General features: G+C 40.0%; 2 protein-coding genes across 3 annotated transcripts; one reads left to right on the top strand and one right to left on the bottom strand.

The window, feature by feature from the left end:
* Window positions 1-2,632: 2,632 nt before the first annotated feature.
* On the top strand, window positions 2,633-13,365 carry LOC102307415 (tectonic-1). Of its 2 annotated transcripts, XM_042214431.1 has the most exons (15): window positions 2,641-2,959; window positions 3,236-3,265; window positions 3,894-4,011; window positions 4,880-5,013; window positions 5,187-5,335; window positions 5,588-5,690; window positions 7,389-7,501; window positions 7,733-7,753; window positions 9,589-9,723; window positions 10,631-10,756; window positions 11,328-11,416; window positions 12,095-12,232; window positions 12,327-12,480; window positions 12,836-12,967; window positions 13,055-13,365. In XM_042214431.1, exons 1-15 carry the CDS (start codon window positions 2,686-2,688, stop codon window positions 13,199-13,201), a joined length of 1,863 nt encoding a protein of 620 aa, XP_042070365.1. In that variant the 5' UTR covers window positions 2,641-2,685; the 3' UTR covers window positions 13,202-13,365. The 2 variants fall into 2 exon arrangements, with proteins under 2 accessions (XP_042070366.1, XP_042070365.1); XM_042214432.1 differs by lacking the exon at window positions 3,236-3,265 and having other exon boundaries at window positions 2,633-2,959.
* A 120-nt stretch (window positions 13,366-13,485) lies between these two features.
* Window positions 13,486-18,203, bottom strand: LOC121812386 (voltage-gated hydrogen channel 1-like). The gene is made up of 6 exons (XM_042214433.1): window positions 18,097-18,203; window positions 16,820-17,044; window positions 15,936-16,040; window positions 15,624-15,855; window positions 15,088-15,200; window positions 13,486-13,746 (listed from the first exon to the last, which is right to left on the bottom strand). The coding sequence occupies exons 2-6, from the start codon at window positions 16,991-16,993 to the stop codon at window positions 13,690-13,692; spliced, it is 681 nt and encodes a 226-aa protein (XP_042070367.1). The 5' UTR covers window positions 16,994-17,044; window positions 18,097-18,203; the 3' UTR covers window positions 13,486-13,689.
* Window positions 18,204-18,648: the final 445 nt, after the last annotated feature.

Raw genomic sequence — 18,648 nt, 5'->3', positions numbered from 1 at the left:
CCCCCCCAGCACCCTGACAAAAATGCTACCAGCCAGTTGTGGATGCTGGGGTGTTATTGTGGAATACTTAAAAAAGGAGCTGAGCCAAAAGTCAAAATGCCTGCTGTGATAATGGCCTATTGCTTCCTATTTGACACAGAGTAAAAGAAATAGAAAATTAAAAGTTGTATTGACACATACCTATGTTGTTGTTGTTGTTGTTGTTGTTGTTTAGGTTACCATGAGTCTTCACAGAGACACTCAGTCTGAGCAGATGGAGATAAAAGCAACATTTATACAGCACTGCTTATTACGGTAAAGGACTGAAGCAATTAATCGAGTAACTTGAATGGTTACATCTTAAAAGATTTTGATGAACATTTTTTGCTTTGAAGATTTGTTTGTCTCTATAGCACTCAAAACTCCTCAAACATGAAGTTTGAGAATATCTGTATATATTAACCCTCAGCTGAACAAATAGCTGAACAAACAAAAATACTGAGGCTAGTAAAAGGTACAGCTGCTGTATTTCCTGAGGAGAGGAGAGATTAACTTCACTCGGTGATGGAGCAAGAAGTATAACAGGACAGGAGAGGAAGACTGCTCAGTGGTATTTGATAAGCTGGAAATTTAATGCTTACACGTAATGTCCTAATTTTTAAATCTGACATTGTATATATGTTTTCATGTTGTGAAACATCCTTCAAAACAAACTGTATTGAAGGTTGCATGAAAATACAGGTCAGGTGAGTGAGGGATAAGCTTTCCTTTAAATTTATAGTAAAACACTGTTGGCTTGGTGCTGGGTGGTTGTGGTGTTCATGGTCAGAGTTAGGTTAGAGTGGCACAGCTTCATTTAAACTTTGGATTCAAGCTGATGATGATGAGATTCTTTTATTAGATTCCACCATTATGGCAACTGGATACTGGCTAGTATAAATACAATATGAGCACTTTAGTGCCAGTGTGGGAAAGCCAAGATATCCCATAAAACATCTGCTTACATCTTGTTGAATTCAGCTGTGCAAATCCACAAAGACCAGTGAACTTCAGAGGAGCGTAAGCACAGGCTTGCTGGTCACAGCTGGCCTGTGTGCAAAGAAAATCGACTTCAGCTCTCAATAGAAATTTTTGTTTGTTGTCATTTTGTTTCTTTTGTGCTGAGTCAGCACAACCGAGCTTCCCCCACCTGCTGAATTCCACTCCGACTATACTAATTCTTCTGTTTAGGTGAGGAGACAGTATTAGTATTCCCATGTACTAATATTGTGTTATCATTCTATAAATAATGACAATATTCATAAGATATTAATAATTAATGATAATATTATTTCTCTCATATTCCTTCGTTCTGTTGTTTCTGTCCTTTCCAAATGCCCGCTGTGCAGGACACTGAAACTTGTGTTTTGTTGTTCTGTGTCGCCATCTGGTGGATGAAAAGGTGATTTAAACTCGTAATCTGACCAAGCAAACTTTATTTCCTGGTTTGATGGAGAAGTTTTGGTGAAGAAGAGGCTCAAAGTAAAGACGCACTGAAGAAATGGACTTCAGTCACTGAATTTTGAAACATTTTTTAATCTACCACTAAAATATAATTTGAACTCTTCGATGGTTTAATGGTAATTTCATTACAACAGACTAATAAGTTATTTTTATTTCTTCTTTTTCCTATTAAAAAGTTTCCTTTAGACCTGTTACAAGTTTGGTTTAGGGCATTTTCAACACCCTTAAGGCAATACCCACAGTTTCCTTTAATCTGCACTGCAACAAATTTCAAACCCTGTCAGCTTGGTTTAAGTTGGTCATTGTGAAGGTCTGATGATTGATTACTTCATTAGTCTGATTATACACCTCTCACAGAGTCTAGAGCAATGTTATAGGGCCATCATATCAGAGGAGATCAGGGGATCCGACTTGAAACTGAAAACACTTTATAGTTTCGATTTTAGGGTGGAGAAACCACACCCATCTACCAGGTTCCCAGGTGGCACATTAGGGGGCAGGGGAGCAGCCTTCAGATATGAGGACCAGGTTAAATATACCCAAATACCAAAAATAAGCAGTCCTGGACAAACATGGATTGCTCTTTGGCCAGGCGTGTTAGCCTGGAGTTACAAGTCAAACCTTGGGAAGCAGCAAGGTGTACTGGCTTTTGGCAGAAGAACTGGAGTCCTGTCTGGACAATGATGACACTCAGACCAGCATCCTGGTTTTAGTCCCAGGATGACCTAATTCAGTTAGTGAACTGTTGCTGTCAGATAGATGTAGTGAATCACAACTTCCTAGTTAATACCCATTAACTACATTTATTTGAAAACACTGGTGTCAGTTGGATGATGACAAGGGAACTGACCATTGGAACTGACTTAGCTTCACAAAAATGGGTTAACGTTGTAGCAGTCATAACAGTTGCTAACTATAAATAAAATAAATAATTATAAATGTGTGTTTGCACAGTGATTTCAGTTCATCCTCTCACCGGACTCAGCTGTCAAACGTTGATAATTCCACCATCAATTCAACCAAACATCTGGCAGATCTGTACACCGATGAAAGGTGGCGGTAATGCGGGCGGAAACCCGTACAGTACCCACTAGGTGGCGGTAAATTACTTACAATTGGTTTGCCACCCGCCATTAAGGGCCATAGAAGAAGAAGCAGCAGCAGCAACAGAAGAAGAAGAACCATAGCAACGAGTAAATATCCATGGCGGTCACAACTGTAGTCAAGTGTGATCCAGAGTTCTTCTATTTATTTCTCTTGCTTACTGTCGTTACTGTAAACACAACAGAGAGCGACTTTAATACGACGGCCTTTGATGCCTACAATCTTATTTATAATGTTACTGAGAGTTATCCGCGTACACAGCCTCCAGCGTCCGAGAGCACGACCACATCTCCGAGCTACAGCACCGAGATGCCGAACCTACCGGCCGTGCCCCTGCCAGTCTCCGGGCACCTACCCACTCCTCTCACCAGTGGTAACCTGTCGCTGTGATTTAACCCCAGTTTCCACCCCAGTCCCCCCGTTTTTAGCACATGTTCACTGTTTTTCTTTGTCCACCAAAATAGCTTTTAGGTAATTCAGTTTGCCAGCTACTTTCAGAGATGTGAACACATTCAAATTAAACCCATACCCATTGTACAACTGTGGCTAGGATATCTGTTCTCTCGGAGGTAGTAAGGAAAATGTTAAGTGAAGATATTTTAAGGTGGCGTTTGATCTGACCTTGTGGTATTTTATGTTTTTCGGATAGATAAAAACCTGGGATGCTCATTAATGCCAGGTATATACAGACTCTTCGTGCACATGCACATGCGCTGACACACAGACCTGTGTATGAATAATACGACTGCTCTGACATTACTTCTACATAACGTACACATTCTGAGATTTTTGTGTTTCTTTATTTTTAATAAGATCCATTCTGAACTCCAAAGTAGTTCAATTGATTTTGAAATAATATTCTGACATGTTACCTCTTCCCAAAATGTTTTACCCTCCTTTACAGTGATCCTTTAACCTCTCTGCATTTAGTACATATTTTCTAAATAATTATTGAACTTGTCAGAAGCCAAGTCCCAGTTGTTCACAGTTAGTCAGAGTAAGAGCTCCAGTTGAAGCTCGTTCCCGATCCTCTCCTGTGATATCAGTTTTATTTATTTTTATTTATGTGTTTAGCATGAATTAAAATTTGATCAGATAGGGTGTGGACAAAATGAACTACATTATGCTTAAAAGTTTTCCTAATATGTTGCCTCTTGTGTTTATTAATGGCTTGAACATTAAACCTAGTTGTACACACAACTGCCGTTTTATATTTGTACCATTTGTAATGTACTGAATGCATTAAGACTGTTCGTCATCTAGAAAACATGAACTATCTGACCTGTGTGTGTTTGTGTATGTGTCAGCTGACAGGTTATGTCCCTGCGATGAGCAGATGGATGTATGTGACATCAACTGCTGTTGTGACAGAGTGTGTAGTGGGGATGTGCCTCTGTTCACCAGTTGCTCCTATCCCACTGTGAGGTATGTAGAAGTCCAGCTGAAAATCTTCTCTTTTTCTACTAATGGGCTGCAGTGTCAGTTCACAAGAATAGATTTTTCTCCTCTTGGCTCTGTGCGGTATAATAAATAGATTTTGTTAGAATGTTTTTATGTGCCAATGTGTGGTATTGCTGTATTTTATATTAAAAACAGTGGTTGGTGCAAACAGGAGCAAAGTAAGCATTTCTTTAAGTTTCAGCTTGTTAAACAAGTGGTTTAATAAAGGACGCTTATTGGCTTTGTGGTGGCTTTGATCGTGTGTGTTGCTGTCGTCCATGCTAGAAAAACATCACTCCACCTCAGTTCACTGAGGAAAATGTTGGCTGCTTTGGCCAAATTGTAAAAAACAGTTCACATGCACACATGCCCCCAAATATCAAATAGTCCGAACACATCCAATTTTAGCCCTGCTTCCTTTCCATAGCCTAATGCACTTCCTTTAATAGGACTAAAAAAACCACTCAATTAAAACAACTGTTTGTTAGTGAGGGTTAACTTCAGCTACAGAAAAACTCATAAATGTGACTTGTAGAAGAACCATTAATCCCCCAAACTGACCATCAACCTAACAGTTTAAGACTTTTAAGAAATGTTATTACTGAGTGAAAACATTCAGCGGTTTGTATGCTTGTTGTCCTACTGATGGACAGCTGACTGTGGAAATGTTCATGCACACTGCACTGACCTGATCAAAGCAACAGTAAACAAATAGCAACACTTGGTCTTCTCTTGCTAAAAGATGAAATCCATAAAAATGTTTCCCAGTAGAGCAAACAATTCAGCAAAACATCTGCATTTGTCTGCATGTCCATAGCAATAAGCTCCTTCTTTGTCTTTCATCACTTTGCAGTGGCAGCAAGCAGATGTGCAGCCATGATGTGGCATTGTATTCTTTAAGGAGAGCAGCAGACGGTTATTCAGAGCTGCAATCATCTGTTCAGAAGGAGACCAACTACGACATCTTCTGCATCGAGTCACAAAACCGTAAGTCAGCAAATGAGCTTTTATGGAGTGTTAGAGTAAACGCTTCAAGAAACCATTTGCACATAAGTTTGGTAAAGTTAATAAAAAAGGCAAATTTAACAGTGTGTTATTTACAATATTATGTATAATAGCTTCCTTAATGACAATCTCAGCTAGTTTCTTTTTATCTGCAGGAGTTGATGGACTGTCATATCCCTCTCCCGCTCTGCCAACTGACAGCAACTTTGTGTCGCTCTTTAAACAATTCACCAGCTATATTTTCGGTTTAGAGAAAGTTAAGCAGGCGTCCTCTGTAAACCTCCAGACCTCGGGTGGATACCAGGTGAGCCTCTGTTTGAAAGGAGTCACTGCTTATAGCTCATGTAGTATCAGTAAGTGTACGTTTGTCCACATCGAATCAGTCAGTGACTTTTTTATTCTTAGATAGTCCATGAGTACTTTAACATATGAAGGTATGTTTAGTCCACAACATGTGAGGAACTCAGTAAGAACACTCAGTGCACTCCTTCATAGGTGAGTCTGAACTTGCCATTTTCCTGTCTGTTCATTCTCTGCTGACGCTTTGGCTTTTCAGTATGGGGATGTGATCGTGACGGCAGGGGCGGCTGAACAGAGAGAGATCTTGCAACTGCCAGCTCCCGGTGTCACTGCTGAATGTGTGGATAACAGTCCTGCAGGTAATGCCTTTGTACTTGTAAATCATAGAAATTAAAATGTATTCATTATTATGACATCATCACTTTTAACTATGAGTAGCGGTGTTTCCACTGACCGCTGTAGATTTACCTGGACACTTGAAAAGAGAGGGGGAATTAGTTTTTTCTGCAGCCTGTAAACTCACCACTTGATGTCACTCAATCCCATCCAGAGTCCTTTAATGTTGTAAACATTTGCCATTTGCAAACTAGTCCCCATGTGGTAGTGAAACTGAAGCAGGTAATGCAAACTGGAAATGGAGAGTGTTTGCCTTCAAAATAAAAAGTTGCTCCTTTTAAATGTTGGGGAGACCAAAAGTACAATATCTGTACTGATGTTGACTGACCAAGTGTAAAGAATGAAATGAGGCCATGTCATTGATGCAATATTATCAACCTAGAGAATTCAAAGACAATCCAAAAATCAAAGTGAAAAAGTAATGTGGCCAAAATTTCATTGCAGCATTTAAGAATATTACTCAGAAGCTGGCATCGCCCGCATGTGTTTCTATGCATGCCTGACAACGTCGGGGCGTGCTTGTAATGAAACAGTGGTTGGTGTCCTAGGGGATCTCCTTCCAGATCTTATGGGCCTCACTGAGCTCCTGCACAGTCTGAGGTAAAACCTGGCCGTATGGGATGGACTGAAACATGAAGTAAAAAACAGGACTTACTGTATCAGCATAGGGTGTGACAGTGGGGCCAAAGATTTCATCCTGGATTAAATCTTTCTCTACAATCAGGACGCCCTTGCCTCGCCTGTAGAGGTCTGTGCATCAATCCATTGATGTGCCTATGCAGACCATCACTGACCCACCACCAAACCAGTCGTGCTGAACGATGTTACAGGCAGTATAATGTTCTCCAAAGCTTCTTTCATATCTATCACATGTGCCCAGCATAAACCTGTTCTATTGTGTGTAAAGCACTGGGCACCAGTGGTAGACCTGCCAATTCTGGTATTCTATGGCAACTCCCAGTCAGGATACATGGCAGTGAGTGCAGATCCACTAGAGGACGTTGGGTCCCCAGGCCGCCAGAGACACAAAAAACCTTCTGGTAATGGCTCATATTGACATACTGTGGAGCTGGACTACCTGGGCAACCTCTGCAAGGTCCAGCCTAGTGTTATCAGCAGTGAGAATGACTCTAGTCCAATGCAGGACTAGTGAAAGAACAGTCACAAAACATGAGGAGGGAAAAGCTGCCAGAGGCCTCCACATAAAAAGCCCACACCTGTAATTTCAGCAGCAACTCTCTCTGCTCCTTAACTGAACAGATCAGTATCCCATCTGGTTTAATTGACTAGATGCCATAATCTGCTTAAAACGTGTTACTTTCATTTTTTGGAGCTTTGTGATATTTAACCGCTCCCTTGTCAAAAGGCGTCACCACAGTGGGTAGCTCTTTGGCAGAGATGCAACCTCAAATGGGATTTGTGTCTCTGGCAGAAAAATGAATGTGTTAACCACTACACTATGTAGCCATTCTCTTTCTCATCCCAGTCTCCTTAAAAAAAGTGTCGGTCTTTACTTGTGCCCAGAGTTTGCATATTTACTGTCACTTTCTTATTGAACAGCAGTTCCTTTGTTGACATCCTGTAAAGCTTTATGAAAAGGATGAGAGGCTTTTTCATCAGTATGAATGATGTTGTTTTAGCTTTCCTGGTTTGATTTGCAGCTTTCCTGAAGGATCAAAGCAGTCGGTGCTCCCGTCGCGTGGTCCTGGATCAGGACTGCGGCCATCTGCCAGCCCTCAGCATGGATAGCTACACTGACACCCAGTTGTTTAGTGTGAGTCTCACATTTACTGAGCTACACACTGGTTGGCTCTTAAAATCCACTCTTTAATACAGTGTATTGTTGAAGTGAAGGTCACTATATGCCCAGGAATTATAATGTCATTGAATTTGAATTGCAAGTAATGAACAGCATGCACACCTGTTTTGTGTTCCTTAACTATATAGAGTTTAAATATAGATCATTAATTAAAAGGTTTAAAGTGAAATGTTTTGTGCTTGACAGGATATGAGCACAGATGCAGCAGTAAGTATCCTGACCTTTCTCTATTTGTTTAACTCTGAAACAGTTAGTATGTTTATCAGAGTTAAACATACTAACTAATTATCAGTTAACTGATAAATTTAAAAAAATCCAAGTTAACAAGATGAGGTCACAGACTCTTAAATGTGTTCATTAAAAACAGTGTAGATGTTATAAACAGTTAATCTGACAAAACAGACGACCTGTATACATTAGCTTTGTGAATTTGTAATAATTTTCTCAGAGATATTTTTATTAAATTGAAGCAACGTAAAAAAAGAGATACACACAGAATTCCCATATGGAAAAGATATAAATCTTATAAAGTTTGTATCTGTCTTGTGTGAAACTTGTATGAAAAGCATACAAGAGTGAAAACAGATATAAGATCCCTTGAAAAATTATATAATGAAACTTGTATGTTTTGGATACTTACTAAAACAATGTATGAAAGTAATGAGAAAGTGGCCACTTTCATGAGTAAATCATGTAAGTTTTTACTATTTCTTTTCCATATGGGTCATTACATGGCAAGCAAGTAGATTTCACAATGGTTGTTTGAGCTGACATAATACAACACAGATTAATGACGCATTCATGTATCTTTAATTGCTTGTGTCAGTGGCTCTGAGTTTTAAACATTTGTGTTTGTGTACATATGTATTTGCAAGATTAGTTGAAAGCAAACAAAGTCGTTTTTAGCTGTAGAAAGATTCTCTGTGATGTGAAGATTTATATTCCTTTGTACTTTTTGACAGTACCATTGCACCTAATTTCCCGCTGTTTCCATTAAAGCTACAGTCATGGTATAAAATATACCCTATGCAACTTCTAAGACTACAGATTGACATAAAAAACTTTACCAAGTTTAAAATGAGGTAAATACAATATAAGATGAATTCCATGATCTGAAACATAAATACAATATAAGATGAATTTCATGATCTGAAACGTGACAAATAATAAATGTAACAATTTTTTTCATAGCACTGTAGCTCTTGAATTTCTGTGAGCATTGCAGGTTCTGACCTTGCGGTGAATTTGCTGGGGCATCCAGTTCTGGGAAAATTGGAAAGTATCTTGAATGTTTCCTCCTGTGACAAATATTTCAATTTTCGATTGTTTTGCAATGGCCTTCATAACACGTCCCAGAATGATTTTTTTCTCTTTATCACTGTGTTAACAATCAGCTTAATCCTCTGGACGAGCAAAATGTCTTCATTTTTGTTAAATACATAATCAATACAGTATAATATGTAAAGTTTATTTATTTTAACCATGACTGTACACCCCTAAATTTGGTTTTGATGCCCACTAAAATCCTTTAATGCACCAACTCAGTAATATTAATATAAAACCTGGCTCAGATAAACTCATGGTGGTTTGTAATGCATAAAATAACCAGGTGATAAAATCTATGTTCAGAATCTTCCGATGCCAAACACCTTTAGGTAGACCAGGACATTTAGTAAGACACAGACAGCTTCTCCTGATTGTGTCTCCTTTGATGTTGCTACATGTTGTAAGTTGCACAACACGCACAAACAAACTTGAGGTTAAGTGCTGCAATGCAGTAACAGGAACAGTGGCACAACTTTCTGCTCAGTTCCTAAAGAGCAACTAGCAATCACTTATTTTCACATTAACATTCAGAACACAGTTGTGTTTTAGATGACTATTTACTGAGTAGTATTTGCAGCATGCTGTGCTGTTTAAAACTGTCATCATGTTAGACAGCCGCTGGTGCATTGTGTATTGTAGTGCAGTAGTTTTAATGTGTCAGAAGTTCAGAAACACAGTTAAATGAAGACTGATATGAGTCCCTGCTGTTGCTGGAGGTTGTTCCTGTGGTGGTGTCTTCAGTCATCCTACAGTCTGCAGATCGCACTCAGACTGAGCTGAAGGTCACAGGTGGAGGAAACATCAGTCCTGTTCTCATCAACCCCACCCTCTGTGGTAATGTGGTGCTGAAGGTGGGTCACACACACTGGAGTTTATTTCTCACTTCCAGCATGAAGAAACGGTTGACACACATATTTGACAGCCATTAGCATACAATGTTGACTGACTTACATAACATAGTATAATAAATATAGCATAAATATATTATACAGTGAAACATCCTGTAATGTTGTTAATTTGTGACATTTAGTTAGTTTTTTTAATTAGACCTGTAGTTCCACTGAGTCATCCACCTGTGGAAAATATCACACCTATCTGTGTTGACGTCTTTGCTGTGCTCTCCACAAACACAGGAGATTTTTTTTACTGAAAAGTAAAGTCTACAGATGTGACCACATTACACTCTGGTTTAAAATTGTGTGCAATAGTCAGAAATATCCTCTTCCTGTTTTCTCTTTTCTGGATGATGATGATGACGAGTCCGTGTAGCCTCGCCTCTGTCAGTGCGCCCCAGGGCGGCTGTGGCTACAACGTAGCTGCCATCACCAGTGTGTGAATGGGTGGATGACTGGTTGTGTAAAGCGCTTTGGGGTCCTGAGGGACTAGTAAATACAGGCCATTTACTCCACACAAACACACAGGCACGCAGTCATTTCAGAGAGATGCAAAAGTCTGGACATAGGCACGCACACCCAGACATGCCTGTGTTGTCAGTTATCTTTGGAGGTGGGACGTGAAAGTACATTGAGGCAATTCAAACACAATCAACTTTCCAAAAGGGAAACATCTTATGCTTTTCCAGTGACGCGTGCACCTAATTGTATTTCCATGTCTGGTGCCATTCCCTTACATCTAAATGAAGCAATCTAAGCAATACTAAGTCTTTATTTGTTAACCACCCCAACACTTCCTATTTAAAAGTTATATGCAAAAATAAGTTAATTGAAAGTGTGTAATTAGAAAATTATGTCTCCTCAGGTTCTCTATGTGATAAAGTACAACCCACAGGGTAAGATAGAAAATGCAACGGTGTCTGTGGTGCTTGGATTTGTAACTGAAGCTGTGCTGCATTTGGAACAGGAGTTTCAGGTCACGTACATCCAGGTAGTATATTCAAACAAATCTATCTATGTGTAATGGTTTATTTTTTTGGAACAATCAGTCACAAATGTTTTAGCCCCTCACAAAAGCTGGCTAAAATATCCTTATTTAAGTAGCGTGTGGGTGAGGCTGCTTTGCCAGACTTGTGGACACGAGGTGATGATGTTAAGGATGAAAGTGGGATGTTTGAGTTTACCTGTACATATCCTAATTATCTGAAACTTTGAGCATTTTAATGTGAACATTCACCACTGTACGTGACAGTAAATAAGGGAAGCAGAACAGGTTCAACACAGCTTGTAGTTGTATTACTTTGACTTCAAAACTATGATTGCCAGCTTGTCTTCTGTCTCTGTGTTGTGTACTTCCACAGCAATTCACTGGTAGAGATCAAATCAGGTGCTGTTAGAATGAGGGGATTTGTTGGTTTCACAGATTTGTTCGTTTTAATTGCTCTACATTTCTTCCTTCTGAGAAAGACTGCAAGAAGTGTTTAGTAATTTAGGAAAACATGTTACTCCTTGACCATTCACTAAATCTGAGTAACGCTCTGTGTTTTGTGTCTCCTAAACAGGCAGATGGGGGGGACGTGAATGTCCACTACAGCGGAAATCCAGGTTATGTGGTCGGCCTGCCGCTTGTGTCTGGAACAAGAACAGCCGAATATCCTTTATCTGGATAAAGGACAGATTTCCCTCATTGTTGTACTACTGCAAGCCCATTTCTGTTAGCGTAAAAACAAATAAATAAGATAACAATTTTTTTGTTGAAAGATTTCAGATTTCAGACTGGCTTGTGGTTCAGAGTTTCTAAAAATGAAAAGGGAGGAAGAGCTTTTAGCTCCGTTTAGGTTCAGGAGACAGACACTTTCTCTACTTTTAAGATAAAGAGTGATACAAAATATAGGCACGTGCTAGTTGAAAACTTTCCCAGGACACTTCTCCATTATCCTTTTTCATTTCCCAGGCGTTTATGTGCCACTACTGCATGTCATAACTTTTGTTTTCTCTCTCCTGTGTCTTTCTTTTTAAAAATTTGTTCAGCGTCCATGGTCTCTCCATGCTCTTTACTATCAACCCCTAACTAGCCGTGGCAGAGTATGATTTTGTTGGAACTTTCTGTTAAAAGAGGGTTCTTCCTTCCCGCTATCACCGAGGCTGCCCGTAGGGCATCATCTGATCGTGTACTGTTGCTGGCTCCTTAGCCGTGTGAAACACAGAGACAATTGTTGTTGTAAACTGAAGCTCTATAAATTAAACTGAATTTCAGTGGTTGATGAAAGACGTGTAATGTTTTGATGTTCTCTAAGAACCAGGATTTGTCCATAACATTCCTCTCCACTGGGATTGTCAGAAGCATTGACCTCAGAGACGCTCTGTCTCTGCTCCTCAGCACTGAGGACCAGGACTGTCTGCAGGGTCCACATCAGCGCTCACCTGTCCTCTTTGGTCACGACTCTGTGTCTGGCTGCCTGTTAAGGCACATCATCCTCACATTTTATTCATCACACTTAATGTAACAAACGCTGTTTTTTCTTTAAAATTTCTGATGGCAACGTTTTTCGATCCTGCAGGTTGGAAGATGGTGTAAATTGCACTATTGTCTCGCAAGAGCTTCTAGGAATTTTGAGAGGATTTAACTATCCTTATTATGTGGCTTCCTTTGGAAACTCCCGCCTGGACAATCTCCTGGACTGGGTGCAGATCAAGACCAACTTCAATCCCACAGTGAGTGAGGTCAAACAAGGGGCACAGTATCTTACGATGATCACTGTCATTGCACTGAGTGATGAGTCAGATGCTCTAAATTGAGGTCTGAGGTCTTAAACAGAAGTGAATTCACATGTCAAGCACAAATATTTAGTATACACATCCAGAAATGCATATACTATTATATATTGTACATATATTTATTAGTTTCAGATGTAGCCATTCTTGTATTTTGCTTGTTTACATTATTGTATTTTGCACAACTCTGTTGCTTGTGAAGCTCGCACACAAGAATTTCACTCACATGTGCTGTACCAATGTACCTGCACATGTGATGTGACAATAAAAGTGATTTGATGTTTCTGACTTGTAGGAAGCTCCAAGTTGCAGCATCCCATTGTCACTGCACTTAGAAATTAAATGGACCAATTACGGGTCCTTCGTGAATCCTCAAGCACAGATTGTGAGCATCAAAGAAGTAATTCAGAGCAACACCAGCAGTTTGGTAAGACATCATTTCTGTCGGAGCATTTATAGCAGAAAAAAACTGCAAGCAGAGAGAATCATTTGTACTGTGTGTATTCTCACACAGACCCTGTTGTCCAGAGGCAGCAGTGTCCTTCCAATCAGAAGCTCAGTGGCCTTCATCCCAGTATCTGCTGCTGCTCTTCCTGGTTACAGGGCCACACCTACCATCAATGCCAAACTGCCCTTTGACTTCTTCTTCCCTTTTGTTTGATCCAACTGCAGCTTTCACTTATTTAAGCTTCCCCATAAACACTGGTACAGTGTGTGGTCATCACTAGTACTGTTATTGGACCATCAGTCTGCAACTGTGTATTGTGTGAATAATGTACATCTGAGTTTTCCCTTTTTTATAATAAAATTTAATACATGGTTTCACATTCGTTTCTCAGTTCTTGAAATCAATGGTTTAAATTTGTTCTAACAGGTCATACAGAACTCCAAAATCACATTAAGATGTAGTTTTATGTACAAGTTGTCGTTCTGCCTTTCACTTATTTACAGGTGCTTTAGGCTTTATGGCATGAAAATCACTAACATGTATATACTGGAAATTCATGATGCAAGTGCAGTCCCTTAGTTTGTCTCCATCACCACAAGGACAGGAATGATGACATTAAATCTCAGTGCAGTTAGTACTAAACCATTAAATGTTCTGCAGCATGTGGGTACAAGTAGCTCTGCAGCAGTGAGCTTGTTGAGCTAGACGTCTATGCCGTGCTTCTTGAGGAGGGCTTTCAGGTTGTCGTTCTCTTGTGCCTGCAAACACAGACAAGAATCACCTTGTTACTCACTGTAGGCCTTCGTGCCACATACTTATGTGACAATATGAAGGAGTGAAGCCTAAATTGCTAAATAACAGACACCTTTCTGTATTACTGCTGTGAAATTTACAAAACAGACAAAAAGTAAAATAAGTTATAATAAATATATCTGATATTCCCCGTGCACAGAATAACAGTCACCACTTCCTCAACAAGAAAGGAAATACCAGACAACAGTACTGGTTTAGTTTATAGATGCATTTGAATATATACTGTGTATATAATTTATATGTTTTTTACTTAATTTTAATTTTATTGAGTGTCTGTATCGTCTTAGCTGTTTTACTGCTACAATGCCAATGAGGATTCTGATACTGACCTAAAGTGCATGGAGATCTTATCAGTAACTGTATTCATCACTCAGTCAGCAGCATTACAGTTCTGCCTTCTACTGCCTGAAATCCAAAGCAGGACTGAGTGTGTTGTGAACGATCTGCCATCATTACTGCAGTTTTTGTGGAATTCCAGGCCCAAAGAGTTCCCCCACTGGGACTGTCCATTTGGGAACTTGGTGTTTTCATTTGTTTTAAGCGGCAAGCTAACTAAGGATAATGTTATCCTACTGTAACTGTGAGCTCGTTAACATTAAAAAACAGAATGAAAGAGTGACTAGAACTAAACAAAGCTTTAAAAAAAGAAAAGGTCAACGTTTGCTTTCGTCATGAGTTTGGCTCATATCGGTTCACTTTAGCTCCCTAATAATGTTACTAAAAGAGTCACCTCTCTGTCCTCACACCAGAAGGAGTGAATCTAAAGTATGAAGCTTTTCTGACTTTGCCACACTTCTGGAAAACTCTCGAAGTTGAATCCTGAAGCAGTGAATGAGGTGACATCTCTACTAAGAACCTGAGGGACCTCGTCCTCAAGGTCAAGGTCAGATTTTTATGAACACAAGAACGAGGCTAAGTAGCACGAGGGCATCTACTAAAACTCTCAGACAAGCTTGTAGCCCAGCGACATTAACCAATCAAGGTCAGAGGTCAGTTTTTCTGAAAATCTGAGGATTTTTGAATTTATACCATAGGTGCATCTACTAGGAGGCTGAGGAATGACACCAGTATTTTTATGGACAGGAAGTGTGTCACCGGGATGTCATTCTCTAGATAACGTCACACAAAACAAGATAAGAAAAGAAACTGACTTTTCGGTAACCAGGCAGTAATCTGTAATCTCTGTGCAGGGGTGAAAGATTCCTGACACACTAAGCATCTCACAAGACATAAGTAGTCCAAGCCTGCCATTAGCAGCAATAATCTTCATGAATATTTGACATCACCAGTTTATCACTGCGCTCCTGTAGCTCAGTGACTCTTTGAACCAGGTGGTCATAGCTTTCCTTCAGCTTGTGAACCTTCTGGTCTGCACGGTTCTTCACTGACACTAGGATTCCTACAACAAAATAAAAAATGGTCAGCATTTTAAACTTTGCCCTGATAATCATGACATCTGGAACTTAACATCAGTCATTTTGATCTCATATAAAAACAAAACCTGCAAATACAACAATGTGAAAAAAATATTTTAGTGGGCCACCATTGTGCTTTCTGAATAGTGACGTCTAATGTATTTTACATTCCCAATCTGCTTTGCAGCAAGATAAAAATGTATTCTGTTAGCAATTTGAACATGAATGTACATAGCAGACAATCAAAATGTGAATGTAAATGAAGACGATCATAAAAGAGAGGAGGCAAGAGGAACTCAGAGACATGATGTTGTTGCATCATTGATGAGCTGATTAAATAATCAGAGCCATGACCGTTAATTTATCATTTCATCCATTTCCTGTGAACACTGCAGAGTGGCACTGACCGTTGATAATCCTGGCTACCCTCCAGAGTCGGAGCAGGATCAGAAGACCTATCCCATCAAAGGCGTCCTCATGGAAGATGAAGACAATGTCCAAGATGAAAGACACTATCACCACAAAACCATCAAACACCTCGAATTTGTGCAGGAAGAATTCCAAGCGGTATGCAAACATCTTCCCAGCCAGCTCCAACATGAAGAAGGTGAGAACAGCCAAGCTCAGGTAGTGAAAAACCTGAAAAACACATAACGGTGTAGTAAAATCTCAGTAATACCCATGGGATGTTTCTTAGACTGTGAAGAAAAGTTGCTTGCCTCTGGAGCAATGTGGCCATGCTCGAGCTTGATGACAGCCAGATCTATAAGCAACTCAGCCAAGACAAAGATGGCATCCAGGATTACCAGACACACAACCAACACCTGCAAGCAGAGACAGTTACGATGTCAGCTTCTATTAGTTTTCAAAGTAAAAGAAAAAAACTGTGGTGGAAGGTACTTGAGCTCAAAACCAGTTGTAGTTGAACTAAATCTAATATCTGACATTGTGCAGAAAATAAGGTCCTCTTGCTTTAAACTTTCTTGTCTTTTGCTGCACTTTGAGGATAAATATGGAACAATAGCTGAGTTATAAACTGCTACAGTTAAAAGGACGCTAATTCTGCATAGCCCATTGAATACCTGTGTTTCACTGTTCTATGGCATAATCCAGTCAATATTCAAAAAATGATGAGGAATCCTCTGAAACACTTGTTACCCGTAACTGTGGGATCAAACCACCAAGCTTCTGATTAGAAGATGACCTGCTCTACCTCCTGAGCTAAAGCCACCCCACTGGTCAGAACAAAACTTCGATAAAGGCACGTAAACGAGAATGAGTAGTTTGTAGACTGGGGGAACCTATACAGATGAGAACCATAAGGAGCGTGTATGGAGGCGTGGTCAGACGCCTGACTTCTGTTACTCTAAATCTCCAAAACAACAGCAGCCGCTTTAAAAGCTGTCCAGACATGACTGAGATGATGATCTCGAACAGAAGCTCAACCAAATTTACATTTTTTTATTTTTATGGACTTTTCCTGGAATCGTTTGCCCACCCTCATATTTCTCTGTCATTGTAATAGCTTAGTAGCTTTGGCAGACTGGAAGGCTCAGACAACAGTTTCTTTGGTACATTTTCTGAAAAGACTTCAGCGACATACCTGGAAACGTTCTGAGCTGTAGAGCCTCTTGAATGAATCCCTAAATGTTAACGTAACTGGAAGCTGTGCCGTAGCCGGACTCAACTCCTCACTGGAAACATGCAGTTCTTCCTCGTCGCTATGGACCACATGCTGGTCCCCCACAGCAGTGAAATGCTTCAGGTACCGAGACATGATGGCAGGTTGAGGGATGAAGAGAGAGGACCACGTCCCACTTCAGCGCACCTTGGAGAGAAGAACACAAGTGTGCATTTCACTTTAAAGCCATGAAGTGTGGAGCCATAAACCGACATTTTGCAAGCTGTAGTTCATAAAGTTGAGCAATGTTGCAGGTTCCACTTATGACCAAAAATGGCATATGTTCAAAATGCTGTATACCTTCTCTACAGATTTCTCCATGTTAGTCAATCCCAGTTTACTTCTCCTTTTTTAATATTTGCAACATGCTACTGACAAACCAACTTTTTGGTATAGCATAGAAAGGAAGCTGAGGAGCCTGCTTATCTATCCCCACACCCCACTCAATAGATCTGGAAGGAAAAGTCATAAGACTGGTTTGGTTATCATGAAAATCCATCCTATCAAAATGTCATGATATCAAGACAGAAGGGGTGTTGAGCCCAGAGCTCTACAGGCTAATTATGAACCAGCTATGGGTGCTCTGTTCTTCAACGATAATCAAGTGCCAATTCAATTCAATTCAATTCAATTTTATTTATATAGCGCCAAATCACAACATAAGTCGCCTCAAGGCGCTTCATAGATACAGAAGTGCCAGAAGCACCAAACCCCAGACATTCTTCATTAACTGCAGAGCTAATAATAGTACATCTTAAATGTACTACAAACAGTTCCGCAAAGTTAATTTTAATTTCACTACTACTAACACACTTCATTTTTCATATGCGTTGATCTGTGATGTGATGGAAGATGCGCAGCAGAACACGGAATTTTCTAGCCTTACTCCAACGCAAATGGTCATTTTACAGGCGTTTTAACTATACTGGCGTAGCACTTAAAAGTACAAGAAGTCAGAAAGTAAAATTTCCGACTAAGAGATTCTGCAGCACTGAGCGCAGCTTTGTCGCTTTAGGTCTGCTAGATTTTTCTGTTTATGCGTCTCAGACGTTGGCAGGAGGCTGAAACTCGTGATAGGCACGTCCATCCCTTTTACTTTTGCCAAGTAAGCATTTTACTACTGAGAACAGCGCTGGCCGGACTCTGCACAGCGGAAGCTGTTGTTTGGTTTACACGAATAAACGGTGACAGCAGCTTACCTTTGCCTTCCACCTTCTCCTTTGGCACTTTCAACGCTCCTCTCAGAGAAAGTTACTCGGCGTCAAAAAAACCAAAAACCCAAAGAACCTCAAAACTCCGCCTCCGTCTTCAGACCTTCCTCCGCCCGATTCTGTCCACCTACCCGCCCCCGCCCGTTTTTATTTGTTTTGTTTTATTTTGTTACCTAATATAAAAAGTTTATTTCGTTATAGTCCATTTCATAAAGCTATACAAATCTTTGAGCGAAACTGAAATATTGCTGACAAAAAGCTCTAGAACAGCTGCCCCTTTCCCCGCTTGCATTGTTGCTCTAATTTTCTTTCTACTCCAGAATAGCAACACTAAGCGTTATGTTCGAATATCTGTGCTGACTGATTGATTTCTCAATTTCCGTTGGTTTATTTATATTCATTATCTACGCGTTTCATTTAAACATTTATTTAAATCATCCTCGATAGTGATGATATCAGTGGTTTCCAAACCGCGCGCGCACACGCACGCCCATATTTTGCGGTTTATTTCTCACCTCAAACATTTAGTAAACAATTAAG

The sequence above is a fragment of the Haplochromis burtoni genome, unplaced genomic scaffold (genome assembly GCF_018398535.1).
Source record: "Haplochromis burtoni strain Fernald_Lab_line unplaced genomic scaffold, NCSU_Asbu1 Contig_562, whole genome shotgun sequence".
In the NCBI taxonomy this organism is placed as follows: Eukaryota; Metazoa; Chordata; class Actinopteri; order Cichliformes; family Cichlidae; genus Haplochromis; species Haplochromis burtoni.
The sequence above is the reverse complement of the archived record's forward strand: the minus strand, read 5'-3'. Positions and strand labels throughout refer to the sequence as shown.